Below are 14,637 nucleotides of genomic sequence, written 5' to 3' on the forward strand. Positions count from 1 at the left end.
CCGCTTCTCCCTCTGACCCTCTTCCCTCTTGTGCTTTCTGTCTCTCATTCTCTCTCTCTCAAATAAATAAATAAAATCTTTTAAAAAAAAAAGATGTAATAGATTCTGTCCTCAACAACAGTTTTAGGATCAAATGCTTCTATGTGCCTATGAATTTCATATTTTTCTTTCTTGAAATAAAATTTAGTAAATGTTAGCTTCATGGCATTAAAGCATGGTTTGATGAGCAGGAAAGATGACCCATTCCAGTGTGTGTGAGGCCATCTGGTGTTCTTACTACACATCTAGGGAGGAGTGCCTGAGGAGTAGATTGATGGCCTTTTAGGCTGCACTCTTAAATCAGGAGCTGAACATTTTGATTGAGCTGGAGGTTGTTTTTTGTAAGCCAGGGTCTTGAGTGTTGGTGTTCATTTTGTTGAAGGCAGAGCATAAGCTTTGGCATTTCCACGCATGTCAGAATGGTTTATATTCTCTCTCTTGAAAGTCAAGAAACTGATCGGTTGGGGGCACCTGGGTGACTCAGTCAGTTAAGCATCTGCCTTCGGCTCAGGTCATGGTCCCAGGGTCCTGGGATTGAGCCCCTCGTTGGGCTCCCTGCTCAGGGGGGCAGTCTGGGGAGTCTGGTTCTCCTCCATCTGCCTGTCCAAGAGAGAGCTCATGGTCTCTCTTGCTCTCTCTCAAATAAATAAATAAAATCTTAAGAAAGAAAGAAAGAGAGAGAGAGAGAAAGAGAGAAAGAAAGAAAAGAAAGAAAAGAAAGAAAGAACGAAACTGATCACTGAACTAGCCTAAGTGGAGGAACATCTACTTGGATCTCTGATGCTCAGACTTTGCTGTGCCTAAGGAATCACCTGGACAACTTGTTAGAAAAGTAGATTCCAGACTACATCCCCAGAGAGGGTGATTTATTAGGTCTGAGGTAGACCCAGGAATCTGCAAATTCAAAAGCTTGCCAGATAATTAAAGTATACTTGGTTCTTAGACCATCCTTTGAGAAACAGAAAAAGATCACTGGGAAAATGGAGCATATTTACATTTTTATATTTAACATCCAAATAGAGGAAAAGAGATGAATGGTGTAGTGAGCCCTATGAAGTAATAAATATGTATTGGTTTCTGCTCTGGTTCCTGGCACAGAGCTCCTAAAACCCTTGTACGTTCCTGAGTGATAAGAATACCAGTCTCATCTCTTATTCTAATATTTGGTCTTTGACCCGTCCTTGACACAGTACTCCTGAAACCGTCTGGAGCTGGGCTTAGGCTCAAGAGTGTGTTGGCATTGTTTCCGCTGGGGGATTTGTTTTTATATTCTGACCAATTATTAGAAGGAAGAAGACAAATGTGAAGACATACAAGTTCTGAGTAGAGACCTGTGCTTGAAACCCACTGGGTTTTATTTGAAGTAGGGAGGAAATGTGAATGACAATGGCAGAGACCCACTTCTGAAGCTTTGGATAAGTCTCCATTCCTATTTTTCTAGGAGCACCTGGAGTGCTTATTACTCTGTAATCCCCAGGGCTTTTTAGGTTAGGCTTGGGTACATAGTGGGCTTTTACTGATTCTGAAAGGAAACACTTACTAAATACTAATGCTTGATGAATACCTGCTTCTTTCTTTTTTCAGCATATTTTTAGTGCCTCTTGTGTTCTTTGCTTTATTTATGAGTACTTTTGGTGGGAGTGGGATAGTGGAGGAAGGAAGGTGTCATAGAACTGTCATCTGGATTCCTCCCTATCTCAGAGGAGCTTTACGAGTTAGAGAAACAGTCTTGCGAGTGTTCCAAAAATAGGCAAAAATATAAACAAGCGAAAGAACCTAGTATAACTATGTACAGAATAACTGAAAGGATTTGCGGATTAAGAGTGTTTCAGTTGTGGTCCGGAGAGTCAGTCCCTTGGAAGTGGTGAGTACTGAGCCAGGTATTAAAGGAATTAGTAGATAAGAAAAGACTTAAAGCAAAAAGACCAAAAGACATTTAAATAAATGTTCTGGGGGCCAGAGGGCTTCCAGTTTTGGTTTTTTTTCCCTGTATTTACTTTTATTTGCATTTATTTTATGGCCATAAGTTTTTGTTTCTTCTGGGATATCTTTTTCTTCTGTGCAACCTCCTCTCCTGGTTTAGGAGCAGTCTGCTTTTTTTCAGTAAGGATCATCTCAGTGTCCAGGGAGAGCTCGTGTACGAGTTAATCCAACCATGAACTGTGTAAATTCTGCGCTGCATCTTGGGGCCTTTGTTCACCTGGGTGTGCTCCATGGCCAGAGTCTGCATCTAAACCCTGCACATTTTTAAGCCTGTGGGGTAAAAATTCAGCACTCTTTGTGGGCCCCCGACCCCGTGTACAGCCCCGCTCTTTGGCCTGGGCACGCCTACCAGCTCCACCATTGTAGTGCTGGATCGGCCCCCAACTGCTTCTGTACAGCGCGGCCGTCAGATACTTGGGGCTTTTCGGATCTGTGTACCCTTGATGGCCTGGGCAGTTTCACGTGTGTTCTTAAAGGGAACACGAAGATTTGAACCTCTTGATTTGCATGATTTTGTAGGGTTTTCTGGGTCAGGTGAATAGCAAATCACTTTCAGAGTTGGTGGGGGTGGGGGTGCTACTAGTTTTAAGATGGCCACGAGTATACTTTTATTTTCACTTCCTAACCAAATGATAGCGAAATGACCGGAAGGACAGAGGGGAATAAATCTTTAAAGATGGGAGATGTTGTGAATTTCTGGGCAAGGAACGTCACTGTATCATGCTGGTGGATAAATGCTGTGGGGGGATCCTGACATGCAGGAGCTCTTTGTAGCCGAGATAGAAATGCTTCTTCCTGGGAAAGGGATGGAAGGCAGGCCAGAAGTGGAGGTGACTGATGAAGGGACTGTCTATAGGATGAGTGGTCGTATGGCTTGTCAGCTCCAGGCCAAAATCAGGTAGTTACTCTAAAGAAATTGAGCAGTTTGCCCTGGGGCTCCCATGTGGAGGGACTTAGGGGGGCTAGTTGCTCTGACTTTCCCTGCCAGTACCCTAAAAGGGGCAAGAGGGGCAGCTCCCTGTGTGTGCAGAGTTCTAGGCCAGGCTTCTCATTCTGAGAAGAGAATGGCTGAGGCTTGGTCTCACCCACCTATATTATCAACCTCATTTATTTTATTTTATTTAAAGATTTTATTTATTTATTTGACAGAGAGAGACACAGTGAGAGAGGGAACACAAGCAGGGGGAGTGGGAGAGGGAGAAGCAGCCTTCCCTCGGAGCAGGGAGTCCGATGTGGGGCTCGATCCCAGGACCCTGGGATCATGACTGGAGCCGAAGGCAGACGCTTAACGACTGAGCCACCCAGGCGCCCTTCAACCTCATTCATTTTAAACAAGAGCAATCCACCAAAGATCATGTTCTGGGAGTAGAGGTAGTTCCTGGCCTGTACCCCCAGCCATGTGCATATCTGTGAAGGCAGTAACTGGCATCATATGCTGTTTTCAGTTCTGAATTTGGGAATTACAGCAACTCCCTGTGGCAATAACTGATTTTTCCTGCTGACTTTGATGGATATTTTGTAAGGTTTAATTTAGAAATGGGATGATGAGTTGTTTAGAAATAATGGGGTTTGATGGATAAAAATTTTTAATACCTGGAATCTATGGGGGCAGAGTAATAAATAACTCCTAGTAGAACAGTGTTGTGACACATACCAGATCTTTCTCCTCATACTCAGATCCAGTGCTCAGTTTCTAACTCTCAGTTCTACCAAAGAAACCTAGAGGTTGGGGACTGGAGATAAGGCTGGGAGGAAAGTTTGAGAAAGTCTTGTCTATCTAGTGCTTTCATGTAATTTTCTGTAAGTAGCTACTGTAATGTAATTTCCTATTCAGAGGGCCTCCAAGTTGCTTCTTTTCCTAATACAAGTTGCAGAAAGTAAAGATGTAGAAAACCTTGGCGGATGAAGCTGTATAGAAGACAGCCGGAGAGCTTTGGGGTGAGGCCTCCTCATCAACTCTTGTTAGTTAACATCAGATAGTCGTCCTGCATGTGTGGTAGCATTTATGTATTGCAGGTGTCTTGCGTGTCATAAATATGTAATAGATTATGCTTTCTCTAAATTTAGTAGATATATGTTTTATTGTAAAATCAAGTTTGACTAAAAATAAGTGCTTTGAGCCTCAAAAATCTTGTTTGCCATTTTTCTTTCTGTCCTTGCAAGTTAGTTTGTTCTAACTCTGAAACCTAGAAAAGATTATAAAAATGAAATTGCTTTGATCCAGCCCCAAGTGCCATTAAGTGGTGAGAGTATTGGGTCTTTGTATTATACAGAACTCCCTTGGTTACAAGTGACATAAACCCAACTTGAATTAAGTTAAAAAAAAAAAAAGGTAACAAAGCGTTCACTGATGTGAAGAATCAGAACTGGGAAGTGTAGTTGAGGATTCTGCCAGTGCTGTTTGCCTCCAGCCCCCTCCTGTATCTTTCTGGGTGTCAGCTCCATCCTTTGCAGCTGCTTTTCTTCTGGAGGTTGAATTGTGGCTGCCTGCAATTATGGGCTCACAGCTTAACAACCTTATGATGTAGGAGGAAAGAGATTCGTTTTCCTACCCAAACCTGCCAAAAATTAATTTTTTTTTTTTTTTGGAGGGTCTCCGAAGTTGGCCTGGCTGGGTCATGGGTCCATCCCTGGAGCAATCACTGTGGTAAAAAGAATAGGACCGTAAGCGCAGCCTGACCTGCCCACTCTCGTCTGGGAGGTCCACAGTGGTTATCAGCAAAAAAGTGCTGGACACACGCAGTAGCCACTTCAGGCATGGGATAGGTGTATATCAAAATAAATATTTATGTTTTTTCTTGAACCATTTGAGAATAAGGTGCGTATATCATGACTTTTTATCCCTAGGTACTCCCCTGAGTCTTTCTTAAGAGTAGGGCCATTTTTGGGGCGCCTGGGTGGCTCAGTCGTTAAGCGTCTGCCTTCGGCTCAGGTCATGATCCCAGGGTCCTGGGATCGAGCCCCACATCGGGCTCCCTGCTCCGTGGGAAGCCTGCTTCTCCCTCTCCCGCTCCCCCTGCCTGTATTCCCTCTCTCACTGTCTCTGTCTGTCAAATAAATAAATAAAATCTTTAAAAAAACAAAAAAAGAGTAGGGCCATTTTCTTATCTAACCATTGCCTAGTTACTGCTTTTGTACTTGCAACTTATTAGCAGTCTGTGGGGAGACACTTTAAGATCATGCAAAAATCCTGTTCATCTTCACATTGTTCTCCCTAGATTTAGCATTCCTTGGTGGTTCTGGACGGTACTCATCTTTCCTAATAGTGGTTACAAAATGATTTTCCAACTCCACCTTTCCTCTGCATTTATGGTTTGGGCTCTTTAGTAAGCAAGAGCCCTCCCTTCTCCCTTATTTATTCATTATTTATCCATATTGGTATGGATCCCTATTGTTCTCAGCTTCTATAATTATATGATTACTGTCCTCAGTTACCTTGGTGCTCAGATGGTTCCAGTTTTGACCAACAATAGCTCTTCAGGTTAACTCCTATGTCTTTTTGCCATGCTGCCTTCATTTTTTTTTGAGCACTCCCTTTCTGACATAGCAAGAATGTTTCCTGCTCATCTCATATCTTCCCTACCTCAGCCTTGGAATCAGCTATTTCTGTAAGGAACTTTGGTTTTAGAAACCAAGATGTGAGTGCTGGGTGGGGCATCTTCACTTTTTGGCTCTTTCAGTTGTCAAAGCAAGGGGGTAAATACACATACAAGTGCACACATATGTACACACACCTATATGCACACATGCATAATATATCCATAATACATGTATGCGCATTTATATGCATGTATTCATATATATACTTATTTTAGAAAACCTGAATCCAAGCTGATACCTCCAAGTTAGATGCCATATTGTCATCCCCTTTTATCTTCCTTGCCTTACAGCATTTCATATTTACATCTTCCCTCTTCCTCAGTGAGAACCCCGGCTCCTCACATCAACACATCAACACATTTACTCATTTGCTAAATCCTATATCACATCTAAAATGGCTTCAAAATTGCTTCACCCATATGCCTACCAAAAAGTTCAGGATTTTTTCACTGCTCCACAAGCTGAAAGTATATAGTCAAATACAGTTGACCCTTGAACAACACAGGTTTGAACTGCATGGGTCCACTTATATGCAGATTTTTTCCAATAAATACAGTATAGTACTGTAAATGTATTTTCTCTTCCTTAAAATTTTATTAGTAACATTTTTTTCTAGCTCACTTCATTTTAAGAATATAGTATATAATACATAAAACATACAAAATATGTGTTAATTGACTGTTTATGTTATCACTAAGGCTTCTGGTCAGTAGTAGGCTACTAGTAGTTAAGTTTTTGAAGAGTCAAATGTTATACAGAGGTTTTTGATTGTACAGGGAGTCAGTGCCCCAACCCCTGTATTGCTCAGGGGTCAACTCTACTATGTTCATAAATTAATGAGATTTCCCCCTTGTATTCAATGTGGGGGTACAGGGGGACATACTTGATTGATTTGTTTAAGCTTGTTTTCACCTTTTTAAATTTTTTATTATGTAGAACTTAAACATGCTTCCAAAAATCAAATCTTTATAAAAAGATACTTTCAGAGAAGTCATTCATTTCCCAAAACCCTTCCAACCCATTCCCCTCACTTATCCATTATGGATAATCATTGTTTTTTGGTACGTTCTTCCTGTAATTCTTTTTATTTTATTTTTATTTTTTTTAAGATTTTATTTATTTGCCAGAGAGAGAGCACAAGCAGGGGGAGTGGCAGGCAGAAGGAGGAGAAGGCTCCCCGCTGAGCAGGGAGCCCGATGTGGGGCTCAATCCCAGGACCCTGGGATTGTGACCTGAGCTGAAGGCAGATGCTTAACTGACTGAGCCACTCAGGCATCCTTATTTCTTTTCTTTTCTCTCTCTTTTTTTTTTTTTTAGAGGGAGAGGGAGAGAATCTTTTTTTTTTTTTTTAAAGATTTATTTATTTTAGAGAGGGAGCAAACATGGCAGGGAGGGGCAGAGGGAGAGAATCCTTAAGCTGAGCATGGAGACTGGCACAGGGCTCCATCCCAGGACCCTGAGATCATGACCTGTTCCGAAATCAAAGGTCAGCTGCTTAACAGACTGAGCCACCCAGGTGCCCTGGGAGAGAGAGAATCTTAAGCAGGCTCCACATCCAGCATGAAGCCCAGTGTGGGGCTCACTCTCACAACCCTGAGATCATGACCTGAGCTGAAATCAAGTTGGACACTTAACTGACTGAGCCACCCAGGTGCCCCTCTTTTTAAAATATAAATAGATATATTTTTCTTATTTTCCCTTTATCCTTCCATAAAAAGTAGCATTATACACCATTTTACACTTAGCTTTTCACACTTAGCAGTGTATCTCAGAAATCATTCCACATCAGTGTGTAGGATTCTTAATTGTTTTTACAGCTGCACAGTACTCTACTTTAGGTATCTGAATTTGTTCACTTTTGTTTCTTTAGGTAGTTTCTATTAATTTACAATTACTAAACAATGCTGCAGTGAGTAACCTCACTCGTGTATATTTTCATATCATTGGAGGTGTATCTTTAGAGTATATTCCTATAAATGGAATTGCTAGATCAAAGGGTATCTACATATGTAGTTTTGTTACATATTATTTGACCACTATTTTTGAAGAACCTGGGTTTCAGAGAGCAAACAAGCATCCATGGACCAAATCCATCTGTAGGTAGAGCAGTTTGGAGGTTAAATGTCTTCATTTGATAAAACTCTCAAGCATAAAATTTTCAAAAGTTATTCCAAAGAGGGAGAAAACATACTTCATCTAATCTTCCTAGAGAATGAATTCGGTGATATTTTCTTGTGTCCTATTTGAATATCCCATTTATAAGCTTACAAAGAATCTTTTCTTCCTGATACTTGTCTTTATCAGAAAAGTTCAAGAATTTTTGGAACTCAAAATTGATTCTGTTGCCAAAGGTAACCTACAGAAGATCACTTTGAAGATTTCCCAGCTAGAGTATCTTCTTACCCACAGATAAGCAAGCAGGTTTCACCAGTCATTTTCCTGTTTTACCAACATATTTGAGAAGGTGTTCCCTCTACTCCACTCCTAGCTTCTGGCTAGGAAAATCTAGTAGTGTCCCAGCTTGACTTTGGAATGCCTCAGTAACTCTTCCTTACACTCATTACTTAATGTGATTTTGGAAAATGGAAGGCAAATACAAAATATGTAAAGTCTTGTAGTAAAGATTTGTATTTTGAGAAAGTTTTATTCCTTAATCATGGCTTGAGCTTGGTTTAGTTTTGAGTTTGAGTGTGAGTTGAGTAGTTCTGAGTATATATATATATATAAATATATACATATGATGAAGATTAAACATATAGACCAAGTGTTCTAATATAATGAAGTTATATTTAGTAGATAGATAAATTGATTTCAGTTGTTGGGAGAAAGGATTTCAGATTTTATGGAAGATTAAACAGGGCCCTGAACATGTGCTTATTATGGTGACTCTTTGTATATTAATCAGCTATCTTTAAATTTGTGTCCAAAAAATTAAGCACAAACCTTCTTTTGTTGAGAGATCCATTTAAAAAACTGTCAACAATTATGGGTTTGTAGATTTATTTTTCTGTATTTGGGTCATTGGAATATTTTGTTGCTAATTCTTTTGGTCATTATTTTGAGATTCAAATAACATTAAAGGAGATTTAAAGTTTTTACATTCATTAAAAGGGAGACTAGGGTTTTAAAAAAAGACAGAAAACACAATATGGTGTTAAAAGCAACAGGCTGCGGGTCACATGAGCTGAGTGTGGGCCTCTGCTGCTGACTTTGGGACCTTTCCTGCTTTTAAACCTGTCTCTTCATCTGGAATATGAGGTTCATTTACCTGCCGACTCCCTCATGAGACTGTTGTTGTTAACAGTGAAATGAGACACGGAACACACAAGTGCTTTATAGAACATAAATTGCTATACAGTTTTCTTATGAGGAGCTATATAACATGACATAAATATTCCCATGGAAATTTAGAATCTTTATAAACCTGTGTCTCCTGTTCTGAACTGATAAGTAAAACCTTTGTTTTTTCCTCCGTGTTTGAGAATACAAGTCCCTTATTGAAATTTATAATCCTCCAAAATGGCAAGACCCCTTGAATTTCATTTCCTCAGGTTGAACCAAAATAATTTTCATAAAGAACTTTCCCGGTAGGTAGGCAAGCCGGTCTTCAGCCTGGAAAATCGAGGATGTACTGTTTGTGCTGACCTGATTGAGGGTCCATGAGTAGTGAAGGGTGTTCAAGAGAGAGGCAGGCTGATTTCAGCAGTCAGCATGGATTGGTATTCCTGACAAAAGTTCATCATGCTGGGTCTCCCATCTCTAACAAGGCCATCTGTTTCTCTCTCTTCCCCGACACCTGATAGAAAATGCTAGTGATTTTGGCTCCTTCCTCATCTTCCGTATTCTGTCCCTTGCTCACACTTACCGGTTGTATTTCTGCTGGACCTTTTAAATGATTTTCACCTTTGAGTTTTCTTGATTATATTTAGCCTGGGTCTTCATTTCCTCTTGCCTGAGCTTCCCATCTGGCCTTTGTCACACAGAATGAAGTCAAAACTCTCTGGCTTGGTATATGCCAATTTCTTTGCAGCTCCATTACTTAGTGCTTCTGTTCACTTGCCCTGTCATCCAGCCATGCAGACTGTCCTTTAATAGATGTGTGCTTAACACACTCTTCCATTCCCCAAGAATGCCAGGGTGGCTAAGAGCATGCCTGGGTTCAAATCCTTTCTTCACCATTTACTAGCCATATTACCGTGGACATCTAACTGAACCTTACTGTGCTTCCTGACAAGATGAGGAGAGGAATAGCGTCTGCTTTGTAAGATTGGTGTGAAGACTAGATGAGGTAATTTGTGTGAGAGACTCAGAGAGCTGTGCCTGTGTGTAACGAGTGCTATATAACTAGTAGCTATAATTACTACTACTACTGTTAAAATTGCTGCTCCGTGGACATCCCTGCTCAGTTGCCTTTTCCCAGATTTCCCTAATGATGAGTGATCTTGATACATCCATCTATTCAATAAGCGTTTATTGGATGCTTACTATGTATAAAGCATAAAACTGGTCACTGTGAGGAGTACAAACCTTAATCAAGTACATACTGCCCTCTAGGAACTTAAGAGTCTAGTAGGAGAGATCAGAAACATATAAAATATTTATCCACTTGTTTGTGGAGCAACTACACAGGATCCTCCCTCCGTGTAGTTCTGAGACTGTGATGTCATATTTAATGACTAACTTTGGTGAAAGATCAGAGTTTGAGTACCTTCAGCAAAGCACAGCTGAGGTGCTTTGGGAATATGGAAAAGAGATTTTATCAGCTAGGAGGGTCAGGAAAAGCTTTTTAGGGGCACCTGGGTGGCTCAGTTGGTTAAGCCTCTGCCTTCGGCTCAGGTCACTATCCCAGGGTCCTGGGATCGAGCCCCATATCGGGCTCCCCGCCCAGCGGAGAGCCTGCTTCTCTCTCTCCCTCTGCTGCTCCCCCTGCTTGTGTGCTTGCTTGCGCGCTCTCTCTCTCTCTCTCTCTCTTTCTGTGTCAAATAAATAAGTAAAATCTTAAAAAAAAAGAAAGAAAAAAGCTTTTTAGAGGTGTTGCCATCTTAGCAGGGCATGCAGGATGGATAGACTTTGCCTGTCTTCTCTCTCAGGAGGCATTCAACTACTGCCCTGGGCTATGGCTCTAGGTGGCCTGTAGGGTTTTCAGAATTGTAACCTCCTCGAGGGCAGGGACAGTATTGTTTTCATTTCTGAGTTCCTAGAACTTGACTCTGAGTCTTATGTAGACCTTTTTCAGTAGAGGATGGTGACAGATTAGGGAAATGTCTCTTCTCATGTAACTTAAAGGGAGATTAAAATTTATTGATTCTCAGGATCTTAATATCTAGCAATTAAAGTTACTAAAGAAGACATATAAACTGAAAGTGAGGTTTTTGGAGATGTTCATATTATTTTATTTCTTACCACATTAATCATAGCCAAAAGAGTCATGATAGGGTATAAAAAAGTGAACTCTGCATCAAGCCATGTAGGTATTTCTTCCCATATTTCTGTGTAGTTCTGGGAAGAAACTCTTGTAGATTCCCCTTTAAAGCCTACCCCGGGACAAGAGTTCCAGGATGTGATACTGTAAGTTTCATCACGTGAGGACTTAGTTTTAAAAACTGCCCAAGAGTTTTAATTCTGAATTTCTCCTTGTAGCAAGGAGCAAGGACCAACCCCAGTGGAGAGAAAGAAGAAAGGAAAGAGGAAAAGTGAAACCACAGTGGAAAGTTTAGAGCTGGATCAGGGCCTGCCGAATTCATCCCTGCGGAGTCCTGAGGAGTCCACTGAGTCTGCAGACAGCCAGGTACAGCTGTGACCGGGAGCCCTACTGGAGGTTATGGCTGCCACACAGATCTCGCTGACGTGGGTTCTGTTGCCCTTCTCTCTCCATCTCCAGGCCACACCCCTTGTGCACAGACGCGGGCTGGGCTTTCACTGTTGGGGGCGTTGAGCACCGAAGACCACAGACTTTTTCCCATAACATCCTGATCCTTATACTAATGATCTCCCAAGGTTTTTTTTAGTGGTGTTTGCTTCCTTCTTGGGAAGTAGCATGGTATCAGGCTGCAGAAAGGATGAATATGGAAAACAGAATTGTGGGGCACTCTAGGTAAGGCTTGGGGGGCCTGACTTGCCATGTAGGTAATGCTTTTAGGGCTCAGAGTGCTAGGCCAGTCTGCACAAGGACATTTTCATAATCCCAGATACTGGAAAAGTCAGGGATGTATGTATTAATTTTGCCAGAATAGTTAAGGAAGTTTGGCTAAACATGGAAACAAGGAGTTGCCCACCTGAATGAGATTTCTAAAACTATGCCTAAGTGAGCCCATGACTGACTGGTAGGAATTTCCTCCCTCCATCAAGGCATCCTGTCTTGGATAGGGGTTCTGATATTTGAAAGTGCTGTTCCTCGGATATCCACAACATTTTATCTGGGTTATGCTGCTGCAACGGGGCCATGTAACATCATCCAGCTACCGCACCCTCAAGTATCCTCTGAACCCTCATAGATGGTCTTCGTTGTAGGAAAGTGTCAGCTTCTGATGTCACGGTGGTAATAAGTAGTAGTGTCTGGGGTGTCAGAGCAGAGACCCCCTCACTGCCTGTGAACTCAGGCTTGTGGCTGTCAGGTGTCCTGATGGGCCGAGCAGCGGGCATGGCGGGTTGATGGGAGTTGGCAGGGGTTTGAGTGTTTCCAGGATGGTGATCTGTACATGGGATTGGGGGGGCAGGTTTTCATGTGGAATCCCTCAGGTAAAATTAAATGTTCTAGAGGTGACCTGGTGAAGAAACACAGTGGGAACACAGAGAGAAACCCAGGACGTATGCTTTAAAAAATAAGGGAGGTAGTGTTTGGTTTTGGTTTTTGCTCTTTAAGGTTGAAGTATTGGAGAGACAACCAGCTGGGGAATGGTTCCCAGAAGTGTTTCTGCTGCTTGGATATGATGTGTACATGAGACGAACCATGTCCTCTTCTGTTTGAGGAAAGCCAGTGGGCTGCTTTGTTGTAGAATGTTTTCTCGCTACAAGGTCACAAGTTACTTAATTATAGATGAGTCCTCAGAGGGTGACTCATGAATCTTGTTTTGTCACGCTTAAGATGTCTCCTTGCATTTCAAGGAGTGGTATGAGATTCTCTAAGTCTTAATAAAATTGATATTAGTTTTTAAAGAAATATATGGTAAGTATGGTGAATTCGACTAAAACCAAAACAATTCTATCTCCCTAAAGTCAGAGCTTCCAACTATGCTGGAAGGGATCTGAAAGATGATGGAGTTTACTTCCCATCCCTGTTTTACTGGAATAGAAATTGATTCCAGAAAGAAGAAAAAAAGTCACTCTCATTGATGAACAAAACACTCAGAATCTTACTGGATTCTGAGACTAGATATACCTTCTTCTCAGGGGATCTTGGCAATTTGGAACCTCTCCCTCAGTTAGATGTCATTTTGAGTGCATTTAATTCTTAAAAGAGTTGTGTTTAAGGGAGATTTCTTGTGTAAAGTAGGAAAGGCCTCCCATGCATGTTAGTGAATGTAGTTGAGTGTATTCTTTCCCGTGCAAGCTTTTGCCTTTGACTCACAGAGCGTCTCTCTGATGGGTATGTTTGCCCTGCAGAAACGACGCTCAGGACGGCAGGTGAAGCGCAGAAAATACAACGAGGACCTGGACTTCAAAGTGGTAGATGACGATGGGGAAACAATCGCTGTTCTCGGGGCTGGCCGGACATCTGCCCTCTCGGCTTCTACGCTGGCTTGGCAGGCAGAGGTACGGCCTTTGGATTGGGGTGCTGGCCTTGGCTGGACAGTCATTTTGGCCCCATTTAAAAGGGGGTTGGCACCTGAGTAGCTCAGTCAGTTAAGCGTCTGACCCTTGATTTTGGCTCAGGTCATGATCTCAGGGTAGTGAAGTGTGGCACTGGGTGTGGAGCTTGCTTAAGATTCTCTCTCTCCTTCTCCCTCTGCCCCTTTCCTACCACTCTTCCTCCAAAAAAAAGAATGTGCTAGATATAGTGACTACACAGAATGGGAAGTGGACAGGAAAGGGGGGAGGTCAGGATTTTAGGAGAGGCATTTCCAACATGAACTAAAGCCCACAGCCTGCATGGTACTGCGGGTTTTGGTGTGATAGACAGACAAGCTCAGCTGGACGTTGGGGTCTGATCTGAGGAGTGGTGGGAGATGAGCCCTGAGTGGTAGGAAGAGTCATATTATGCAGGGCCTAGATACTAGCTAAAGTATTTGGCTTTTATACTGCAGATCAAATGGTAGGGGGGAGGGGGCACTGAGGTCAGAGTTCAAGCAGAGAAGAAACAGGATGGCCCTATTTGCACTTTAGGGATTTCCATTGGCAGCAGTTTCAAGGAGGAAGAGGGACCTGATATCCAGACGCTAGAAGGAAGAGAGGTAAATGTTGAAAAGGTCTGTGCCAAGGAGCTGACAGAGAAGACATTAGAAGCAAAAGAAGAAACAGGCTGTGCATACTGGAGGGGCATCCTTGCCAGCAGCACATTCTGGGACACAGCCTGGCTGTTGTTACGGAGTCAGTGTCGCTGACTTGGCAGAATTCACACTCTGCATGTGTGGCAGAGCACAAATACCTGTCCTTCCTCCTGGGCACAAGGATGGCTTACTGAAGCCGATAATACTTTATCTTTTTAAACCACCTTGCCTCCAGCTTAAAGCATTTTCATATAATTTCACATACCCTTTCACTCTATGTTTGCATGGAAAGGAGCTAGGAGCAGGGGTCATTGTCCCTATTCTAGCAATCAAGAAACAGGCACAGAACTATCCAGGTCATGGGTGACCAGTGGCTAGCATGTCAGAGTTGATTTTAGGGCTCTCTGCCAAGAGTTATCCAAGCACTGAACACAACACTTAATAGGACTAGTAATTTGACGTACTGTCAGTGCAGTACTCTTCACACAGATAGTTAAGAGTAGTCCTTGCAAGACTGCTAGGAGGCGCTAGGATTATATTGCTCCAGAATGGGTTTTCCTTCCTTGGAGATGTTCTGGTTGGTTTGGTC

The 14,637-nt window shown here is 42.2% G+C and overlaps 1 protein-coding gene across 4 annotated transcripts in view; it reads left to right on the forward strand.

Annotated features, from left to right (window-relative positions):
- Positions 1-14,637, forward strand: part of CHD6 (chromodomain helicase DNA binding protein 6) — a 192,856-nt gene that overhangs the window by 67,469 nt on the left and 110,750 nt on the right. For all 4 annotated transcript variants that reach the window (XM_025875413.2, XM_073880411.1, XM_073880412.1 and 1 more), the window contains exons 4-5: positions 11,263-11,410; positions 13,225-13,374. In XM_025875413.2, the coding sequence (XP_025731198.2) occupies positions 11,263-11,410; positions 13,225-13,374 (298 nt within the window). The remainder of the gene's footprint in view (positions 1-11,262; positions 11,411-13,224; positions 13,375-14,637) is intronic.

Source organism: Callorhinus ursinus, unplaced genomic scaffold (genome assembly GCF_003265705.2).
Source record: "Callorhinus ursinus isolate GAN/ISIS: 27379988/994484 unplaced genomic scaffold, GSC_fseal_2.0 scaffold38, whole genome shotgun sequence".
Lineage (NCBI taxonomy): Eukaryota > Metazoa > Chordata > Mammalia > Carnivora > Otariidae > Callorhinus > Callorhinus ursinus.